The following is a 20,610-nucleotide window of genomic DNA, read 5'->3' as shown; positions in this document are numbered from 1 at the left end:
CCCAACTTGAATTTTGGCCCAGGGGCCTCAATAAGTGGTCCTGAGGTTACAGCGGCCATGTGAAAAACATTGCTTATAGCTAAAGCCTTAATGAGCCGCTTGCTGGTTCATGGTTGGCTTCTGACTTTGAGGCTGATGCTCTCATTTCAAGGTCAGGTGTTGACTAGAGCATCCTTGGGATGAAAAGGAAAGAAAAGCACCTTTCCAGTTGAGAAATTGGCTCCCCTCCGGCAAATGCCACCAAGGTAGCTTAATATTAATTTAGGGAATTCAGTCTCATGCAGTTTCTCTGTACTAGATCGGAAACCTGATAGGGCCATTTCTGTTATCTGATTCTCCACACACCTGAGATCACTCCCCCCCCCCCCCCCGCCCCATCCCCGAACTCCCCCAACCTCCCAAGGTGGCTGGGGAGGCGCAGGTGCCAGCTGGCTCACCGAGTCACTCCCACCTCCTGATTAAGTGGTGTGTGGGAATAAAGGAGACCCGTGTCGATGCACACCGATCCACGCCTTGCCTGCACGCGTGCTGCTTGTAATTCCCCACAGCCCCCGCCAGCTCTGCAAGGCAGAAAGAAATATGACCAGGCAAGTTAAGAAAATAAATTAAACTAAGTGTCAACTTTTCTTGTTTCTCTCCTCATTATTAAGAGATGGAATGGGGCTCGTTTATCAAGCAGGGGGAGAAATTAATTGACACGGCTTTAATATCATGATGTCTGGCATGTCTGGTCACATTCCTTCATTTTTTGGAAAGGCATTTTATTATAGTTTACAGCAACCAGCTGCCAAACTACTGGTGGAAACGAAGAAGTAGGTGCATGAATGATGCCACAGCGGAAGGGCTGCAAAGCCACCCTGAAGGGGATATGGCAGGGAGGGAAGGCCAGCTCAGAAAGGGCCCCCCAAGGAGGCAGCTCAGTTGGCTCAGGGTCAGGGAGGAAGAAGGGTATTGAGAGGACAGGGCAGTGCAGCATGGTGGTGTCTGCAGACCTCTGGAATCGGTGGCGGCCTTGTTTGCTGGCCCTGGGGGAGGGTGGTACAATCGGCTGCCTCTGATGGCCGCCTGGCCCGCAAGTCTTTGTTCTGACCAGCCCCAAGGCTGAGTCCTGTGTCCAGCTCAGGTCAGCGTGCCTGCCCCTGTTCTTTGTTCTTACTGAGGTCAGGGGAGTGAGTGCTTTGTTTATCCCTCCAGGGTGGCTGACTCCTTAGAGAGCCATTTTGCTGCAAGAAGTCTCCAGCCTCATGCTTGATAACCCAGCTTCATTCCAGGCAGGTCTGTGATTGCAGTCTGGAAATGTTCAGAGAAGTCGTTTGCCCTGCGCCAATCCTAGGATAGACTGGCTCAGGAGATACTCCAGTTGTTTACTTTATAAAAGCCGTACTTGTGCACCTCTGTACCAAACCTCAGCATCCCTCAACTGCCTTTATTTTGAAGGACTCATACTTCGGGGGTGAGGGCTCATGACGAATATCTTTCCCACACTCTCCTTGCCTCCCTTCTGTAGTTAGGAGGAGGTGCTATGGCCCAGTGTGTAGAGGTTCTCACAGGGAAAAGTGATGGGCAGGGTTCTAGAGCCACGTTGCAGGACAGGTTTTTAGTCCAGGAGATAGGGGCTCAGAATATCCCACTTCAGAGGAAGAAAGTGATTGTGAAGAGAAGAATTAGCCTCCCACCTGAGCCTCAGTTCTTTGTTGTAAAGAGGGAACACTGGTCCCTACTCCACAGAAGGACATGTAAAGACTCAGTTAAGGAATGGCTGCTCAATCAATGTAGATAAGCTTTCTTGACTTAAAATTATTATTAGAATGCAGACTGATAATGAACAACCACCTTTAGGGTACCAAGCATTCAGTTTAACTGAAGGGATTCCATCCCTGGCTCAGTGGGAAATGACATTCGTCTCTTACCAAAGTCCACATTATCATTTGGGTGGGAAAGCAGACACAGCAGGACTGTCACCCCACCTCTTGTCCAACACCTAATGTCTGAAAGTGCTCAGGAAACTAATGGCAACTCAGAGTGGATTTCACTGGTGTCCAGGATACGCACAGCGAGGGTCCCAAAATGGCGATCAATAATGGGAAACATTTCTTTTGGAAAGACAGCTGGTTTTTTTTCTTGGAACAGATCAGTCTTCTGAGTTCTGTGGTTTTAGGGCAATTCAGAAGCTGGGAAGGCAGCCCATCGCACTGTGCGTCTGTGCCTGCTGCTCATCACGGCTCTTCCTGCCTGATAGGCCCGCAGGAGGGGGCTCAGACCTTCTCTATCTAGGGTTCTAGGAAAACCCTTATGAGCAGATGAAGCCAATTTGCCAAACCTGCTGTAGCCGATAGAGATGGCCCGGAAATGATCAGAGTTGGGAACGGGGGGCAACCCGAGGTGAAATGTCGCTAACCAACACAGCAGAGGGGGTTTGACTCTGTGATGGCACGTGCAGAGCACCAGGCCTCAGGGCCCAGGGTTCCGGCCTCGGAGACTCACATCCATCTCTGAGCACTTACCGATCAACGAAGTTCCTGATACGTGCTCTGGCCTAGTGGTCACATGTCACCACAACGGGTCATTTCACTGTGCAAGCAGTTTTGAGCAAAATGATGGTGGAGCCTGCCCCACCTCTCACAGGGTTACGCAACTCAGGGACTGGGTGAGATGATGTATGAGAAGCATTTTGAATCAGAAAGTGCACCCAAACCCACGGGATTCGTATTTACATTGAAAGCAGCCCGCGGACATTGCTGCTTCCTGCAACACTGGGTTATTAGCAAGAGAGGGAAGCTACGTGAGTTATGAATATACTTGCGTACACAAACCTTAGATTCCTCATGGGATACTCAGAATAAATGTGACTGTGAGGTTTTTCTCATTCATTCCCCCCATTAGCCAAGTGTGTTAGCTCATGACTTGCGCTCATTTTCACACAAGTTGCAAAGGCACTACGTGATTGCCTGTTAGCGTTCATTGACCTGTATGATAACAGAAGGAAACCATTTTGAGGCTAGGAGGAGGCCATTCCCGTCTTTCCCTCCCTGACCTGAAAAAGAATTATTTGTAAGTTTACTGTTGGGTGTTCCTCAGGGACTGTGTTTGGGGCAGGTCATTTTAATTTTGAGGTATCTTGTTTTCAGGTTTCTATTCTCTTCTTCTGTGTGTTTTCATAGCTTTGTATTACTCAGATGAATATTCAGCTTTGTTCATTTGAATCAAAGAGGGAAAAAAGGTTTGACTGTTAAATGCTTCTCTCTTGAATAGAGCTTCCTTGTTAGTTTCCAATAATAGCTTAATTCAGGAGAATACAGTAGCATTTAATTTTTAACTGCACCCTGTCAACTGCCACCCTATTGATGTCCATTTCTAAATCCCTTTTTGTTTGGCGCTAGCCTTACTACCACTTTCTTTCTTCCACTTTTGCTGACTCCTGGGGGCCTCTCAGAAATGTGGGGTGCAGCTAAGGTGGGGACCTCATGAGGGGCTGGGCAGGTTCCATTTTGCAGATGGCAGGGGAGAGGATTTCTTTGGTGAACTTACCTGTTGCTCCCTCAAGTTTTGGCCCTTTGACACGTCCCGCCACCCCACTGTCGGTCCCTGGTACTGCTCTCCTTTCCACGTGGCAGCTTGAGTGACTTCAGATACCTGAGGAGGAGTTCTCTGGCTCCAGGGTGGCACCTCCTTAGGACCAAGGGAAATGAGGAACTGAGTGGGTGGTGTTCGCAGGGGCACCCCACAGGGCTCTGTGGAGGGGGAGCCCTTGAAGACACACATGGGTCAAAGTCCTTGCCTTGCAGGGACCAGGTTAGGACACCACCCCACCCCATGCACTCCCTACCGGGTCTGCCCACTTCTGCTAGAAACCCAGAGTGGGGAGGGGACTCTCTGAGGGTACACAGCTCATTATTTGGGCCTTGCTTTTTTTGAGCAAGGATGATTATGTGTTTTCTTACCTGGCTGCTACGCCCTCAGTTTAATGAAACTTTCATGAGGCTCCATTTCTGATTCCCTGCGGGACTGTCTTTTGTAAAAATGGGAGGAAAATAACCAATCCTTCTGGCCCCTTCTCAAGAAGAATCAGTCTTCCTGAGTCCTCTGCAGAATCTGTACATCCAGCAGACTATTCAAAAGACAAGGTGCCTTGAAAACAAACATTATGCCAAGTGGAATAAACCAGACACAGGAAAGGACAGATACTGTGTGATTCCCCTTAGGGGGCACCTAGAGTGGGCGAATGCCTAGACACGGGAAGCCGCATGAGGTTACCAGGGGCCCATGGAGGGAGGGCGGGGTGGGGAGCTAGTGCCAGGTGAGCGCACTTTCAGCTTAGGATGGCGGAAAAGTTCTGGAAATGGACGGTGGAGGTGGTTACCCAACATCATGAATATACTGAATGCCACTGAACTGTGCATTGAAAAATGGTTAAAATGGCAGATGTTATGTACATTTTGCCCAGTTTAAAAACTAATTTTAAAAAAGAAAAACGTCTTTGATGCCATAACAGAATTTTTCCCACCCGCCATCCTATCCCTCACTCTGACCCACTATTTTGTCCTTCACTCTTCAGTCTAATTTGTTTTGGGGGTTATTTGTCCCCAAGTTACTAATTCATTGTAAATGATCACCTGTGAGCTAAAAATGAGTATACGTTCAGGAATAACATTTATTGATAATTGTTTCATTTCGTCTTTGCTTTCTCCAAATGGAATAAATAAATATTTTAGACATAATCAAGCCTGTTTTCTCTATTGGGCCAAACAGGGCTGTGGAAAGGATATAGATCTTTAAAATACTGCAAATGAGTCTTGACATTGCTGAATTGTTATGCATCCAAGGTACATAGGCTTGAAATCCAGGCTTTCTCCTTTAATCAGGAAAATCATTTTTGTGATACTCGAATTTTGAGTACCACAGGGTTTGGGAAGGGACCAGCAGGGAGAATATCAGAGTCAGAATTTTAAATGATGGAATGAGTCCTGCGCCCACCTTGCTGGCACACAGTCTGCATTTTAATTCCTGTCTATAGCTCCATAACCTCTTCCGTCTCTCAGCACTGGCACAGTGGGAAGTGGGCAGTGGTGAATCCTGAATGGTGCAGGGCCTGGAGTTCAGACGGTGATTTGCACAGTGGACTGGAAGGTGACCATTGCAACAAAAAGCAGCTTCCACGGTAGTGGACTCAACCCCTGGTTCCTGGTCAGGACCTGACTTACCCTGGGCGCTATCTCAGGACCAAGTACCTGTGCTCTACTGCAAGCTGGCTTCAAACCAGGCTTCCTCTGGCTCGTGGAGCAGTGCCCTGGACTGGCCCTGACTTCATGCTCTTTCCCAGCGGCTCAGGTGGGCTTGGCTGGTTCATTCACACTCTCCTGCTTTTATCCAAAGCACACACATGGCCTGGCTAAAGGAGACCATGTGTGACTCATCTGTGTTGGGCTGGCTGAGACCTCTAGCCTTGCTGTCTTTGTTTCCAGAGGCTCCCATAACAAATAACCACAAACTAGGTGACTTACAGCAGTAGGAATATATTCTGTCACATCTCTGGAGGCCAGAAGTCTGAGATCAAGGTGTCGGCAGGGCCATGCTCCCTCCGAAGTGTCTAAGGCAGACTCCCCTGCCTTGCCAGCCTCCGGAGGCTGCAGGCATTCCCTAGCCCGTGGCTGCAGCACTGCAGTCTCCATCTCCACCTTCACATGACTTTTGCCTGTGTCTGTGTGTCAGGTCTCCCTCTCCTTTTTCTTGTAAGAATACCCGTCATTGGATTTAGGGCCCACCCCTCATTCTTAAGCTCCTCAATTTAATTACACATTTGCAAAAACTCTTCATCCAAATAAGGTCACGTTTGTGAGTTCCAGTGGTTAGCACAGGAACATAGCTTTTGGGGGCCACTGTTCAACCCATTACACTCATCCTAATTAGAGTGAGGTTCCCCCTAAGAACCAGTCTATCCCCATGTTGCCTGGGTTTGGGTCCTGGCTTAGAGAGACAGTCAGGGATGGGAGAGATCCAGAGTGACCCACAAGCTAGAAGGAGGGTCGGAGGGATGGATGAGGTCTGAGCAGGGGAGGTGCTCTGAGTGGGAGCCTCTGACCTGTGCCTCTCGGAGCGAATTGCTTAAGAAGAACGTTACCTTGTTCTCCATGTCCTCCTAATACCCGGCACTGGGGTGGTGCCAGTAAGTGCAGAAGGAAGCCGGATCTGTCTGGAGGGGATTAAGGATGTGATGCTCTGACCAGAGGGGCAGGCATTGCTCCTTCAGTCCTTCCTTCAGCCCCAGCCGCCCAGCACTCTGTGGAGGGGCTCTGCGTCCTAGGGCCCCAGAGTGAGTGAGATCCCAGCCCTGCCATTGTCCTTTAAGCCAGTGTTGGCAGATGCCCACCTCCTCTGCCGTGCCACCCTCCCTCCCAGGAGAATCTTCTGAAGGGCAGTGCATCTCAATCCCCTCCCGAGGGGCCCCTGGGGTCTGAGCTCTAGGACGGTAGGCAGGAAGGGGGGGATTAACCCAAATGATGTAAGCCCTCTGTGTGCTGCAGGGGGTCCCTGCCAGGGTAGCAGGTTTAACTGGTGGCTCCAGGCCCCTTTGAAGAGGGTGTGGGAGCCAGCACAGCAAACCCAAAGGGAGATCGCCTGGAGACTGCCTCTGGGTGTGGCCCTCACACAGCTCTGCGCATTCCACATGGAACCAAGGGCCGAGAGAAGAGGACTCTCAAGCTGAGGGGACCCAGAGCATGGCAGGGCATCTTTCACGGGGGCCTGGTTTCGGGGGGACATGTAAACCTGGTGAAAACAGTTTTGTGCCTCATTTCAACGAGAATACTGCCTGAGGACCCGGCTTCTCCAGGATCACACTGGGAGAAACTTGGTCACTTGAGCCCCTGCTCCAATGCTTATGACCCCTGTGGTGTGTCTGAGTTTCCGCGTTACTTGTCTGTAACGGCCTGGGCTGTGTAGACTGGGAACCTAGGCCTGGTTCTTGGTGTGGTAATAAATTACATATCATAATAAAGATCATGATTGCCGTTCGTATGGTGGTCCTGGCCCTCTGTTTTACTGGAAATTGAGAGCTGAGAGTGGTCTTTTCCATTCCTCTCCTGAGGAATCTTCTAGACCTTGCAGGAGCTCTGATGTAAGGACTCAATTTACCTGCCTGTTCTTTGCTGTTCCTTAGGAGAAACTGGCAATCAGAGAAACAGAAGGGACTTTAGAGATTTTTTTCTCCACCTTGGGTTTCTGGGACCAAAGTAGACATAGAAGCTTGAAACAGAAGCATCTGTATTTTTTACTCGTTGAGAGCAAACTCCAATCATCATGATATAGAAATAACCATTCTGATTTTCATGCTCCTGTTGGTGTGTACATGCTTGTGTTCGGCCAGGTTCGTATCTGTGGGGAGGAGAGTGTCCTGGTCAGTTCTAGCTGCGGTAGCAGTGTCATAGACTGGGTGACTTATAAATAGCAGAAACTCCTTTCCCACAGCTCTAAAGACCTGATCAGGGTGCCAGTATGGTCAGGTCTTTGGTGAAGAGCCTCCTTCTGGTTTACAAATGTCCATCTTCTCATTGTATCTGCATGTGGCAGAGAGCAGAGAGAGAAAAGCAAGTTCTCTTCTGTCTTTGATAAGGGCACTAATCCCATTCAGGAGGCCTCCACACTCATGACCTAAATGTCTCCCAGAGGCCTTACCTCCTAGCACCATCACATTGGGGATTAAGGTTTCAATATAGGAACTTGGGGGGATACAAACATTCAGTCTATAGCAGAGAGCCTTGCAAATCCTGATTTGGGCTGTGACCTGAGGTGTGGGACCCAGTATCAATCTCACCATCTTAATTTGCAAATGAGCTCGAGGCTGAGAGAGGGGAAGGGGCTTCCGAGGATGACATAAGTTCAGTGCAAAGTTAGAACTCGAACCCAGGTTTGCTTCTCCATATCAGAGTGTCTGCACCCCTGCCCGTGTTCCCTCCCACTGTTTGTACTGACGGTGCTTTTACAATTCAGCCGAGGTGGGGTCCGTCCTAAGTGGGTCTGTGTGCAGAAGCAGTGCTTGCCAAGAGGGTTCACAGATGGGGCAGCGTGCTGGAACCCCATCAGGGGCAGGAGGGAGAAGAAAACAAGGGGCAGGAGGGTACTGAGAAGAACTCAAGATGCTGAGCAGCAGTTGGCTGCCAGAATTCGTTAGTACAGCTTGTCTAGCAAAGCTGGTCTCCAGCCGAGTAAATACAGTGGATCGCTGACGGGCGGACAGCAGGCATCAAACAGTCTTAAACTGCCCCAAATCTACAGCGCTTTTGAAGCCGCAGTGGAAAAAGGATGCCTGCTCAGAACAGAGGCCTGAAACTTTTAATAGTTTCTTCCAGGCCTCAGGATGTCCTGATGAGGTATTAGAGGAAGTAATTCAGGAAGAAAAGGACAAATAACTGCCTCTGTCTAGAGGCTGACCTGCGGGCTGGCTGTTCCAGCACGGAAAGGGCAAGCATGGCCCCACAGTGATCCCACTGCAGCTCTCGATAGCCCACCCGCCTGCCACCATGTGGAGAACCACAGGGCTCTGACCCTTGTAAACAATAGACAAGTAAATTTCTCCTTTGCTTCCGGGCAAATGTAAACTGCGCAGCACCCACTGCGCGTGGATGAAATCATTAACTTTTCCTCACTGTTGGAAGGGTGCTCTGTACAAATTAGAAATCATTTCCTCAGCCTAGAGGCCCTTCCCAGGAATCTGCCCCCTACCCTCTGATCAGGAGCCTGTCACCATTGCAGGACATCGTAGAAAAACATGTGGGCTGGCCGGAACTGAACTCACCACCCCCTCTCTGTTTGTTTGTTTCCCTTTTATCCTTTAGGGTTTGGCTTTGTCACTTTTGAGAATGAAGACGTTGTGGAGAAAGTCTGTGAGATTCATTTCCATGAAATCAATAATAAAATGGTAAGTGTGTAGGGGTTGCCCTGAAGTGCAATGCCTCCCTTCCCCCACGTACACGCCTTTGTTTCTACAGACTGCTGCAGCCCTCCACCCCCCACCATCGTCATGCTCCAAGGTGGGGGCAGGGTGGGCAGCATGGCAACTAGATTCTAAGGGTTCAGCCCTGTGAACAGCAGGAGTTGACAGACGTTTTCGTCGAAGAGCCGAATAGTAAATATTTTCAGCTGGCTGTTGCAGCTACTCAGCTCTGCTATCATAGCACAAAAGCATCTTCAGGCAATAGGTGCATGAGTGAGCGGGACTGGGTCGGTAAAGCTTTGTTTGCAGACACTGAAATTAAAATCTCGTGTGGTTTTCGCATGTCGCGAAACACTTATTTTTACCATTTAAAAATGTGAAGAAATACATTCTTAATTCTTGGGCTGTACAAAACCCAGCAGGGGGTCCAGATGTGACCTGCAGGTTGTATTTGCCAACCCCTGGTTTAGGATATGTTTGCCGTTTGACTTGGTTTTTTTAAGGGAAATGCTAGATGGGAAGTTTATTGCTGAAATGATTTCTCTCTTTGGGCCCTGCTGGGTAACCATTTTCCCCATCTGGTCAGTTTGCTTTACCCTCATGATCACCTGCTTCCTTCCCTCCCTTTTGCTCTTTAAAGTTCCTTTTCCTGGCAGGACACCCTCAACAGGGAGGGAGGTTGGATCGATGGAAGTTTGGGGAGCCAGGTAGGCCTCCCGGAGGAATGGCCACCAGAGGGCGCCATACCATGTGCAGAATGTGCACACTGGCTCACATCTAAAACTCCTTTCTACAAATTGAGTAGGTGGGTAAGAAACCCCTTCCTTGTTAGTTCTAGAAAGATAGGAGCACAGCAGGATTTCTGGATCTATCAATAGGTCTTTTGGAGCCAAAACATTTTGGTTAGCCAGCAGAGCCTCCAGCCCCAAAAGAAGAGGGAGGGCAAATTTGTTTGAAATCACACTTGTAACTTTGATACTCTCCTTCTTTAGTTAAAACATTCCTTGCTTCTGAAACATGCATTCTGATACACATTGTATATTGGTCTGATATGTGTTCACTGACTTAAAATTCAATAATAGAGCTTTTAGTGTGGATAAGATCAAAGCAATCTGCTTAGTATGTGGTACTATGGGCGTGATTCAATATTTGACTTGCTAATTTTTTCCCAGGGCACTAAAATAATATTGTTCGTATTGTTCCTAGCCATCATATGCATCTAAAATGAAAACACTATTTCTTTGCATACTGTAGGTTGGAGGTGTCTGCTCAGGCGTTGAAATGGTACAGGGGAGATGAGCATGTAGGAGTAACACAGGTCCCCTCTAAGGCCTTCTCTGCCTCCCTGAAGTTGGTTCCTTCCAGTTGGTACTTCTGTCTTTTGTAGGTTACTGTTTGCTATTTTTAAAACTAAAGAGACAGGGGGCATAAAAGGAAACCTGCCTCCAGTGCCCAGAGGCCTTGTTTCTCCTATCCTGGCCTGCTGTTGATAGACTCCTCCTCTGAGTCTGCCAGGGCAGCAGGGAGTGGATTAAGTATTTGAGAGCGCTGGCAGACACCATACCTGTCCTGCCAGGACTTAACGGTTCATCGGGAAGGCCTGCTGTAGACTGGCAAGAGACCTTGCCGTGTGCTGCCTTGAATGCATATGTCAGACCCCATGCTACTAACTGGCTTTGAAATGAGCCTGAGACACAAGTGGGGAAAAAGCTTTATTCTCTTCACTGTCCCATTGGGGAAACTGAGGCCCAGGGGCTGTACCCCAAGCCTGCCTGGGTAGTGAAAGAGCATAGATCTAGAGCTTACTGGCTGCCAAATGACCTATCCAGACAATTGTTTGAGTTTGGGAGTGGGAAGACAAATCCTCAGATAATGTAGGGGACAGCAATCAGAAGGTAGTTTCAGTCTCAGAATGATTACTACAGGGTTGGTAGCCATTGTCCCCAGCCGTTACACATTTGTCACTTTCTTTTCCACCCAGAGGGAGGCTGACCGTGGCAGGTGCAGGTGACTGGATTGTGTTGTCTTTTGAATCTGGGGCGAGTACTTGTTCTTTAAAAGAATCAGAAGATATGGAAGAAGAAAGAGGAAGAGGTACGGTCGGAATGGTTAGGACTACAGACAGGCTTTGGAGGCATCGTGGCTGGTGCCCAGCACAGCCCCACAAGTTACAGGCTCTAAGGGGGACTCTAGAAGTGCCGGGAAAGGGCATCGGTATGTTACTGGTTCTCACTGAGCCGCAGTGTATCAGGGCCTGTAATGACCCCTTGCAGGCTGGCTGGGCCTGGGGGAGATACCTCAGGCAGAGGCTGAGCACAGTGCCTGAGCAGGACCCAGCTTGATAAACATTAGCTCTTGCCATTGTCCATGTGGTCACCACTGAAAGGACTTCTCCAGAGAGCTCCTCTCCTTTGAAGAAGGGTGTTGGTAGAGGAGCCTGAATCCTGAACCACTGTGGATTCTGTGATACTCATTTCTACTTCTGAGGCCCAAAGAAAAGGAAATGAATTTAAACTGGGCTATGGACAGAATTCAAATGTGAGATCAGAAAGACTGAGAACTCTGAGGCTGCCAAGAGGAAGCCCGTCCTTAGAATGTCTGTAGGAGTGTTTTCTAAACAGGACTGTGCTGCGAAGCTGTGAAGATCCATCTCCTGCAGCCCTCGCAATCTCTCTGTGAATTCAGCAGGGACAGATGGCTGTGCCGCACCCAAAGGGGCCTGCGAATTTTCGTATTCACAGAGAAGAAAGGTCTCACAGCTGATTTGGCACAAAGCTAGGACCTGAATCCAGGTCTTCTGATTCTTAATCCAGTGCTTCTATGCCTGGCACTCAGTAGGCCCTGTACAAATAATTGTGGAATGAATAAAATATTAGATGAGAAACCACATGACAGTGAGGCGCACTGTCATTCCCAAAGCCATTCCCATCTAATTTGGTTGGTGAATCTCCTAGGCATCTTAAAAAATGAGGGCCCTTCTCTGCCATCCAGGAGAGCCAGCAGCAGGTAGGAGCGTTCCTGCCTACAAAGGAACAGAGCTACCTCCCTCCCCATACAGACCCTGCCTTAAGGACATGAGGGCAGGGGGATGGCCAGAAAGACCTGACGTGGTATTCTCCCATGCAGAGATCCCACAAATAGCTAACATTTTTGAATGCTCACTACATATTCTGAGCACTTGCTTTATGCATCTTTTCTCATTTGATTATTACACACAGTCCAGTGTAGGTACCAGTTATTATCCCATTTTACTGATAGGCAAGGTGAGGCAAAAAGAGAGGTTAAGTAATTTGCTCAGGACCACACAGTCAGTAAGTGGCAGCACCCAATTTCAAGTCCAGTGAGCTAAAGGCCAGAGCTCACATTTGCACTCAGTAGGCTAGTCCCCTCCTCCGGGCTAAAAGGGACTTTAAAGGCCATCTAGCTGAGCTCAAGCCTGCCAGGGCCCCTAGTACCCCTTCCGAGTAAGCCATGTCATGGCCCACGTCGTTCCATGTTTAACTAAGAGAAAAGGCAAAGGAGATAGGCTCACTCGGGGCCAGACTCCCAGCTGGGAGGAAGGGCCACGGTCAGGTAGATATAAGGGGTCCCTGTTGGCCATGACAGATTCCCAGACCTCTTCACCCACTGCCCCAGAGGCCGGTGAATGAGGGGTAGTGGGGGGCAGCTGGCTGCCACACAAGCTCAGGGCCCAAACCACAGGAGCCAAGATGCAGCCTTCCCTGTGTCTTGGCACAGGTCCCAGTGAATTGCAAATATGGCCCCTTATCAGTAAACTCACACAAACGCACTTGTGGAGCCGCCTGGTGACCCTCTGGAGAGGGCCTCCTCTCTGGCCATTGCGAGCCCAGGCGCGGGTGCAGCTAATAATGCTGCCTGCCACGTGTCCCTGATTGAAGCAGCCCCTGAGCTGCAGGGACACTTGTTTGATTAGTTGCCAGCCAGCAGCCTCCTGGTGAACAGGGCAGTATGGGGAGGGACATGCCCTGGGCTTCTGCAGAGGTCTGGCTCATGCCCTGCCTCAAGTGGAGGTGGGGAGGCATTGCCAGCCCCACCAGAAGAGAACTTGGGGTACAGCCTGGGTGAAGGCTCCTCAGGTAGAGACTTTTCCCACACCTGACCCAACAGGAGGATTCCCGTGCTTACTGGGCCTCGTGTGGGTGCTTTACAGATGCCTGGTCCTTGCCCCAGGGGCGCTAGAGCTCCGAGCAGTGAGGGGACTCCCGAGGGCCACAGGTCTAGGTGGCCAAGCTGGAACTTGAGGTCCTTCTGGCTCTAGTCCTGGTTTCTTCCCAGTGCACCCTGCCTCCAACAGAGGCAAACATCTTCATTGAAACATCTGGATTGATTTGACTGATGAATATAAGAAAAAGTTTTCATTTTCTTTATATAGGGATTACTACAGGATTTCTTTCAATAGCCCCTGTCCCTGATCCTCTAAGGTGATCTGCTCATGGCAGTTGCTTAGCAGTGTGTAAGCATGTTAGGGATAGAGTCTCAGGCCCCATCCCAGACCTGCCCAGTCAGAACCTACGTTTTGACAAATCCCCAGTGACACAGGTGCACGTTAAAGTCTGAGAAGCCCCCAGGATCACCGGTAACGAGAGAGAAGGCAGGAGTCGTGTCAGAAGGAAGGAACCCAAGGTTTTGGACCACGTGGACTGGAGCCTGGATACCAGCTCCACTGCTGGCTGTCGTGTGCGCTGGTGAGCACCCCACCTGCCTGCACCCGTTCCTCACTCTGTGAGGTGGGAATGATGGCAGCCACCATTCAGGGGACTTTGTAAAGGGCCGGGTAGTAAATATTTCAGGCTTTGAGGGCCCTATGGTCTCCATCACTCAACTCTGCCATCAGAGAGCAAAACACAGCCATTAATGAAATGTAAATCAGTGGGTGTGGCTGTCTCCAGTAAACCCTAATTACAAGACAAGCTGCCCCTGGATTTGCCCTGGCAGCCTTGTTTCCAACCCTGGCCCTGAAGCAACACAGCTCAGAGAGGTGGGCTGCTTATTTCACAGGACCTAAAAAAGGCTTTTAGCCAAATGCTCACCCAGGGGCCCTACTGAATCAGCTCCTTACTGGTCAGAGGGGAACTGTGGGGAGAGGGTACCCCAGTCAGACACTGGCATGCGGGATAGTATCCTGCAGAAAGTATCAGGGCCTTCAGTCCTAGGAGGCCCCAGGCACTGAACAGGATTGTGAATGAAGGAACGGTCAGAGCATGGTGCTATCGACCCCCGGAGAGGCCTTCCCGGCAGAGGATGCCACAGAACCCTCACTGCGGAATGCCCCCCCAGTGCAGCCACTTGGCACTGCGCTCTGTGACCTCGGGCAAGTGATTTCTGTGCTTAGGCTTCCCCTCTGTAAGACAGGGCGGGGGCACCTGCCTCAGTGCCACCGGAGTTAGGACTCGTGAAGGGTTTTACCAGCACACAGCGTGCTCTATCAGAGTAATAGGCCTTTTTACTGTCATTATCGTCATCACCACTATCATTACTCTTAGAATCATTTTATTGAACAAATATCTAATCATAAGGTAAGGTAGCCCTGTACGGATGCCAAGTCAGTAAATGCTCTGTGCAGAGCTGGGCGGGATTGGGACCTGAGTCTCCCAGGCAGGAAGGGGAGTGTGTGTGGTGGGCACTCAGTGCCCTGGTGGGGAGGTGGTCCTGAAGGAGGAAAAGCACAGGAAGGCACACATCCTGCAGAGCAGAGCAGAAGGGGCAGCAGATGGGATTTTCTAGGTCCCAGGAAAGCTGACTCAGGCCCTACAGCTGAATCATCCTTTAGGGAAGTTCAGAAAACCCCACTTTTAAGAACAAAGCCTGGTGCCCAGGGCACACTTGGGGGATTAACCTGAAGGGGGCTTCTGAGTGGGAGGGCACAGGAGAACAAGCGAGCTGGACAGTCTTGGGTTGGCCTCTCAGACTTGGAGCTGTGGGTGCTGGGCCAGCAGTCCAGAGAGACCCCGAGTAAGGGTAGACAAGGGGAGCCACCACCCGGCAGGGTGCCCCAGTGACTGGCTGCACATCCCCTTTCTCAAGCTGCTCTTCAGCCCAAAGACTGAGAGTTCAGTCAGGCACCAGGCCAAAAGTGTGGGGTGGGAGGCGGGTAATGTGGGTGGAATTAACCAGGCTTCTGTGTTCACCAGCCTATTTGCAGCATCATTCTCTCTCGTAAGCTAATTTTAGCCATCCATTCTGCTTCTGTTACCATTTATAAAATGAGAATGTCAAATGCAATATTAAACAAGCAGGATGAAGGCAAAAGAGGAAATGCCAGAGAGGCACTTAATAAATGAATCTTGTGTTGACGTGGAGACGGAGAGGCCCTGTCTTCCAACAAGCACGCATGCGTACATGCCTTCTGTGTCCCGGGTCTGTCAGTGCACACAGGGATTTGCATGTTGCGGGAGGCGCGGCTGGGGTGGTTGAATGGTAAATGCTTGGTGCTCTTTAGGCAGAACTAATTTGGCCTGGGGGAGGTGGCCTCCCAGGTTGAGTTCTGGCTCTGTGGCCCTTCATGTGTCCTGTGGTGAGGTCACTGCAGGGGATCCGGGAGGGTGGGGTCCTTCTCAGTATGTCCGTGCCCAGCCCCTCTGGGCTTTTCTACTCACCCTAACCCCCGGCATCCTTCTACCTACCACCCACAGGGTGCAGCGGAGGGATGCGGGGCATGGAGACCCCTGGGACACCACTCTCTTCCCCACAGCACTTCTCCGGGGCCTGGTCTTCCCTTGACTGCACTCAGCAGCTCTGTCCAACTTCCCAGGGAGGGGCAGCTAAGGCTCAAGCCACAACTTTTATTTTCTTCTCTTTTAAATAGAACAATTAAGTTGGGCCCCGTGCAGGGTCTCTGGCAAAGGCCCGCATGGGCTGGGGTAAGCACCCAGCCTTGTGGCAGAATTTGGGCACCTGCTGGAGACTGAGGTTTGTTTTCACTTTGAAACGTCCTTGCAGGTTCCCAGAAATAAAAAAAACAGCTGCTGCTGCCACCCTCAGCTTTTTCCACAAACAGGGTGGCCCGCGAAGCTCCCTTTGCACAGCTCGCTAATAAAAGCAGGAAGGTGTGGCCCCACCCGGCTGGCAGGTGGGGGCGGTTAGGGAGAAAGTCAACACAGCACGCCAAGGGTCTGCCTGGCTTGAGGGTAGCGGCCACTCTCTTTATTCCTCCCTGCTCCCCAGTCTTTGGGATTCACATAAGCACAGATAGGAACTGGCTTTATCACCTCAAAGGCGCTCACCTGGGCTCCGTGTGAGGAGAGCGAGGTGTGACCCAGCCACCTTTGTGCAGCATGAGCACTTTCGGGAGTAGCTCGTTTGCTGGGTCACTGCGGCCCCGTGAGGTAGACACTACTGATACTGTTGTGCAGATGAGAAAACCGAGGCACAGGGAAGTCGGGCTCCTGGTCTCAGCTCAGAGACAGCAAGTGGAGCAGGGATTTGAAGTTAGGCTAGACTGTGGTGAACTGGACAAGGCCCCCTGCCTTTGGATCCAGGTGGGGTGGGAGGCTGCCGTCCCTAGGGTGCGTGTCCCAGATAGTGTTGGGGACCAGCTCCTCACCACTTCTTACCGAGTCTCTGCGCACTGCTGAGGAAGAGCAACATCTTACTGAATTTGTCTCTGTGTCCGCACCCAGCCCCTGCCTGCTAAATAGGTGCTTATAATACGGTTTATGACCTCCTTCACTTTGCCATCACTGATTGCAATAAAGCACTGAACAGAGGAAACTGGACGAAATTCATCCTGGAAGTGGTGGGGGAATGAATTCTGGAGCTAGGATTGGGGTGCCTCTGGAAGGAGTAATATTGGAATGGGCCTCAGGGGCTGCGTGGAGGGTGGTAGGGAAGGGCCGTGAGGGAGGCCGTGGTGGGCAGAAGTCCAGAGCTGTAAACAGGGGTTTTGAAGTGGGGGATCTAGGATTGAATCCTGGCTGTGTCATCACCTGGCTTTGTGACCTTGGACAAATCATTCCTTGGAACCTCGGTTTCCTTTTATAACTTCAGGGCTAATTGGGCCGACTCAGAGGAAATGAGGAGCCAGCTAATGAGGGTGTTAAGGACAGCGGACATTCTCTTGGGGACTTTTGTGCCCCAGAACTGTGCTTTATGTGTATGTCATTATGTATACTACTGTATGTTATATAGTGTGTATGCACACACACATACACGAGGATGCCTAGCATATGGGAAATGCTCAATAAACCGTATGTTCCTTCCTCCCAGGGGAAATCCTGGTGACCAAGGAAATGGAATCAGGATTATACATCCTTCAGGACATTCAGCACTTCCCACATATGGGTATGGGCCGTTGATAGCAAGCACGAGTCCCTTGAAGGTGATGTTTCTGTGGCTGCCTTCACCTGCCTAAGCTGGCATTTCCATTTAGGCTTGCACAGGACCCCTTTCTCCCATAGACTCCATGGGGACACCCCATATTTGTGAGGACCTTTTTGCAATAGAACAAGACAAGTTGTCCTGTACAAGTGGGTTTTTGGTGCTTGGCCACAAGCTGAATCCTGTCTACAATGATAGAGCCTGATTAAGATGTCTGGGGAAGGGCGAACAAGGGATCAGAACATAGGACTCCCTTCTGCTTGCTTCTGGGTACCAGTAGTGCCCAGCGGAGAGGCCCGAGTTTGCAGAGGGCAGAGGTCTGGCACTGGTGAGGGGCAGGCATAGCAGGATGGCTAGGCACCCTCCCCTACTGGCATCAAGGGCCAGGTCCTCTGGGTGCAGCTGCTGGGATTTCCAGGCTGTGACTGCTGCCCCTGCAATGATAGCCGTGCCCTCACCTAACCACCATTCATGCTGGTGGGGATCCCATCCTGCCTCTAGCTATGGGCAGGTGGAGCGACTCGCTGGAGTAGGAACACGGGAATGGATGTTAGTACCAGGAGGAGGTGTCTGGCCCTCTGAAGGTCACTCTGAGAGAGATGTACGGCCCGGGGCCATCTCGGTGTGATGAGCTGCGTGTTGAGAGCTGGGCACCCTGCCTTCCCCCCACCGGCTCTCTCTGCCTCTCCTGGGCAGGCTGGTCACGTGCTTGTCATCCCACATCTTGTTACTCCATCTGCTTCGTTTCTTCCTACCTTTCCTTCAGCGGCTGTTTCACGCGGGGTGAGCTTCCTGGGTGTGAGACCCAAGCAGCAGTACAGGCCCTGGGCTCAGAAGGGCCCGCGTGGTTTCATGCTCTGCCACCGCCATCTCTGAACCCTTAGGGATGGTTGAACAGAAGTCCCCTTGTCTGCATTTTGCAGTGGCCCGCAGGCCTGCAGCACATTCTGTAGCCACCGTGCTGTTGAGGCCAGCTCCAGGCACGGTGTCCCAGGCAGGAGAGGAGACCTAGGATCTCCCCTAAGGAGCTCGCTTGTGTTTGTCTTCCTTGCCCAGCACGTTCCTTGAGGGCAGGTCCCCCCTGAATCTTGATTATGAACCTGCAAGAGCCCCACAAAGGGTCCTGCCCTCTTGGAGTCTCCAGAAAGGCTTATGACTGGCAGAGAGGGCAAGACAGCAGAGGGTGGGAGGGAAAAAAGCTTGTAGCTGCAGACAACCAGGCTGTGGGGGAAGCAGGGCTGGGTTTCTGGGGTGTGGGTTAACCCCCCCACCACACACACACACACATTTTACTCAGGAGATCTCAGTTGCTGCTAGGCTCCAGGCAGGACCCTGAATCTTTAAACTGGCGTGTCACCCCCCGCCCCCTGCCCTTCATTTCTCTGGAAGGTGTTTGGGGCCTAACAGCCAGAGGAGATGTCAACTTGGGGCTTCAGACAAGCAACTTCGGCCTGGAATCCACCAGATCCTGGCTGAGTCACAGGAGTGGCTGATCTTGGAGCAAGAGCACGTCAGGCCTCCGTGTATTTCAGACACTCCACAGAAGGGGGGCGCCCACCATGCAAGCCATAGGTCACCATGCCACCCCCGGCCCTGTGCACTTGCCCACCCCAGAGGCCTGGCCCTCTGTGCACCCCCTTCCTACCAGCCGCACAGCCGGTCCAGGGAGAGCTCTTCCCGCAGCAGCAGGTTTTCACCTTTGAAAGAGGCCCTTCTCTCCCTTGGGTAGTAAATGGGTTCTAACAGGACCTGTTTGGGGTGAGTTGAGAAGCTGCAAACACTGGCCTCTTCAGGCCCCACAGAGTTCCCTTGTCCTGGGTGGTAAGTCAAGGCCACAGACTGAGGCTTGGGCTTCCCCTGACCAAGGCCAGGCCCTATTCCCGCCCAGCCCCGGGCCGTGTGCTCACTGGAGTTGTTTGTGAAGAAGCCAGGGAAGAACAAAAGCCTTTTCACTTCCCAGACCTTGGTGTCCTTCTCAGACTGCCAGCCGCTTCCACAACGTGCCCGGCAGGGAGCTGCCTCAGCAAGGGCTGCAGGCCCGCTGGGCAAGAGCAGCCACTTAGGGGAGCTGCAGAGAGGCCGTGCCCACAGAGCACCACCACCCTCTCTGAAAGCCGATGCCAAGCACCCTCCCAAGGGACCCACTCCCCTGGCATGAGCTACGGCATCAGGTGGACCTGGGTTCAGACCCAGCCCTAGCGTGTGTGTGTTCTGCAACATAGGCGAGATGTCTGATATCTTTGGGCCTCGGCTTCCTGTTCTGTAAGATGGACATACGGCTGTCAAGGACATCACTGGGTCCACTGACAAAATAGGAATGTGGGAGGTAGGGAAATGTCATACCTATGTGAAATGTCCCGAGGTAGAGCTAACTGTACTGTGGTTATGTAAGAAATGTCTTTAAGTGTAGGAAATGCATACCACAATGTAGGTAACTTACTCTCAAGAGGTTCAGGGAAAAGGTACATAGTCATAGTGGTCAAAAGTGACAAAATGTTAACAGTAGGTGAATCTGGGTAAAGGTAAACACACACAGGTGTTTTGTGTTACTTTGCATCCTTTCTATAAATTTGATATTAGTTCTGTATGAAGAGTTAGAAACAACAGACCTCCTTGCTCAGCTGCTTTGGACCCTGATGGGAGGTGATGTCCCACCCCAGTGAGCAGCCCCACTGAGTGTGAGACACACCCGCGTGAGCTCTCATCAGCTCTGATTCATCCTTTAAGGGAACACGCTGCTGCTCTGACTGTCCTGTTGTTGAAGGGGGTTCAGCTAGGTCATTCCTCTGAACCCATAATCCCAAGGACGACAAGGAAGCCAACACTTTCCTCCAAGGCCAGTTTGCCCAGCAAAGCAGCATATTTAGAGGTTGAAATGTTAAAGCAAATCCCATCCACCTTTGGGGAGTTGGCACGTCCTTGGCATCCAGCCTCTGGTGTGGGGTTGCTTTGTACCTTTGCCAGCCATGAAGCTTGGAAATGGGGACCTCATCTCCTGGTGGGAGCAGTACATGGCCTCTGAGTCATCTAACAAGCACGAATCCAAATGGAATCTCCTGCTAAGTTTCTTGCCCTTCTAACCACGCTGTTTGTCCCAGTTGCCATCGGAAACCATAGCAGTGGCAGCCATTGTGTGAGCCGCTGAGGTGGGGTCTGAGCTGTGGACATTGGCCACTCAAGGACCAGACTCAGAGATATTGCTTCCTTAGACTCTGCCCCGATCCAGGGCTCCCCTGGAGAGAGCACTTGGGGTGTGGTTGGTGTGGAGCATTTGCCCTAATGAGGGTCTTAGGGGGCAGGGCTGAACGGCTGGAGCAAGAGGCTCAGTGAAACCACTTGCCTTT

The 20,610-nt window shown here is 51.2% G+C and overlaps 1 protein-coding gene across 12 annotated transcripts in view; it reads left to right on the top strand.

Moving 5' to 3' along the window:
- The window catches only part of MSI2 (musashi RNA binding protein 2), a 372,867-nt gene that overhangs the window by 285,850 nt on the left and 66,407 nt on the right, over positions 1 to 20,610 (top strand). For all 12 annotated transcript variants that reach the window (XR_012130677.1, XM_037003866.2, XM_037003865.2 and 9 more), the window contains one exon: positions 8,832 to 8,914. Coding sequence is in view for 11 of the 12 variants with exons in the window: in XM_037003866.2 (XP_036859761.1) it covers positions 8,832 to 8,914 (83 nt within the window). In the remaining variant the exon portion in view is untranslated. The remainder of the gene's footprint in view (positions 1 to 8,831; positions 8,915 to 20,610) is intronic.

This window comes from Manis javanica, chromosome 4 (assembly GCF_040802235.1).
Source record: "Manis javanica isolate MJ-LG chromosome 4, MJ_LKY, whole genome shotgun sequence".
Taxonomy (NCBI): domain Eukaryota; kingdom Metazoa; phylum Chordata; class Mammalia; order Pholidota; family Manidae; genus Manis; species Manis javanica.
This window is presented reverse-complemented; position numbering and strand designations above follow the sequence as displayed.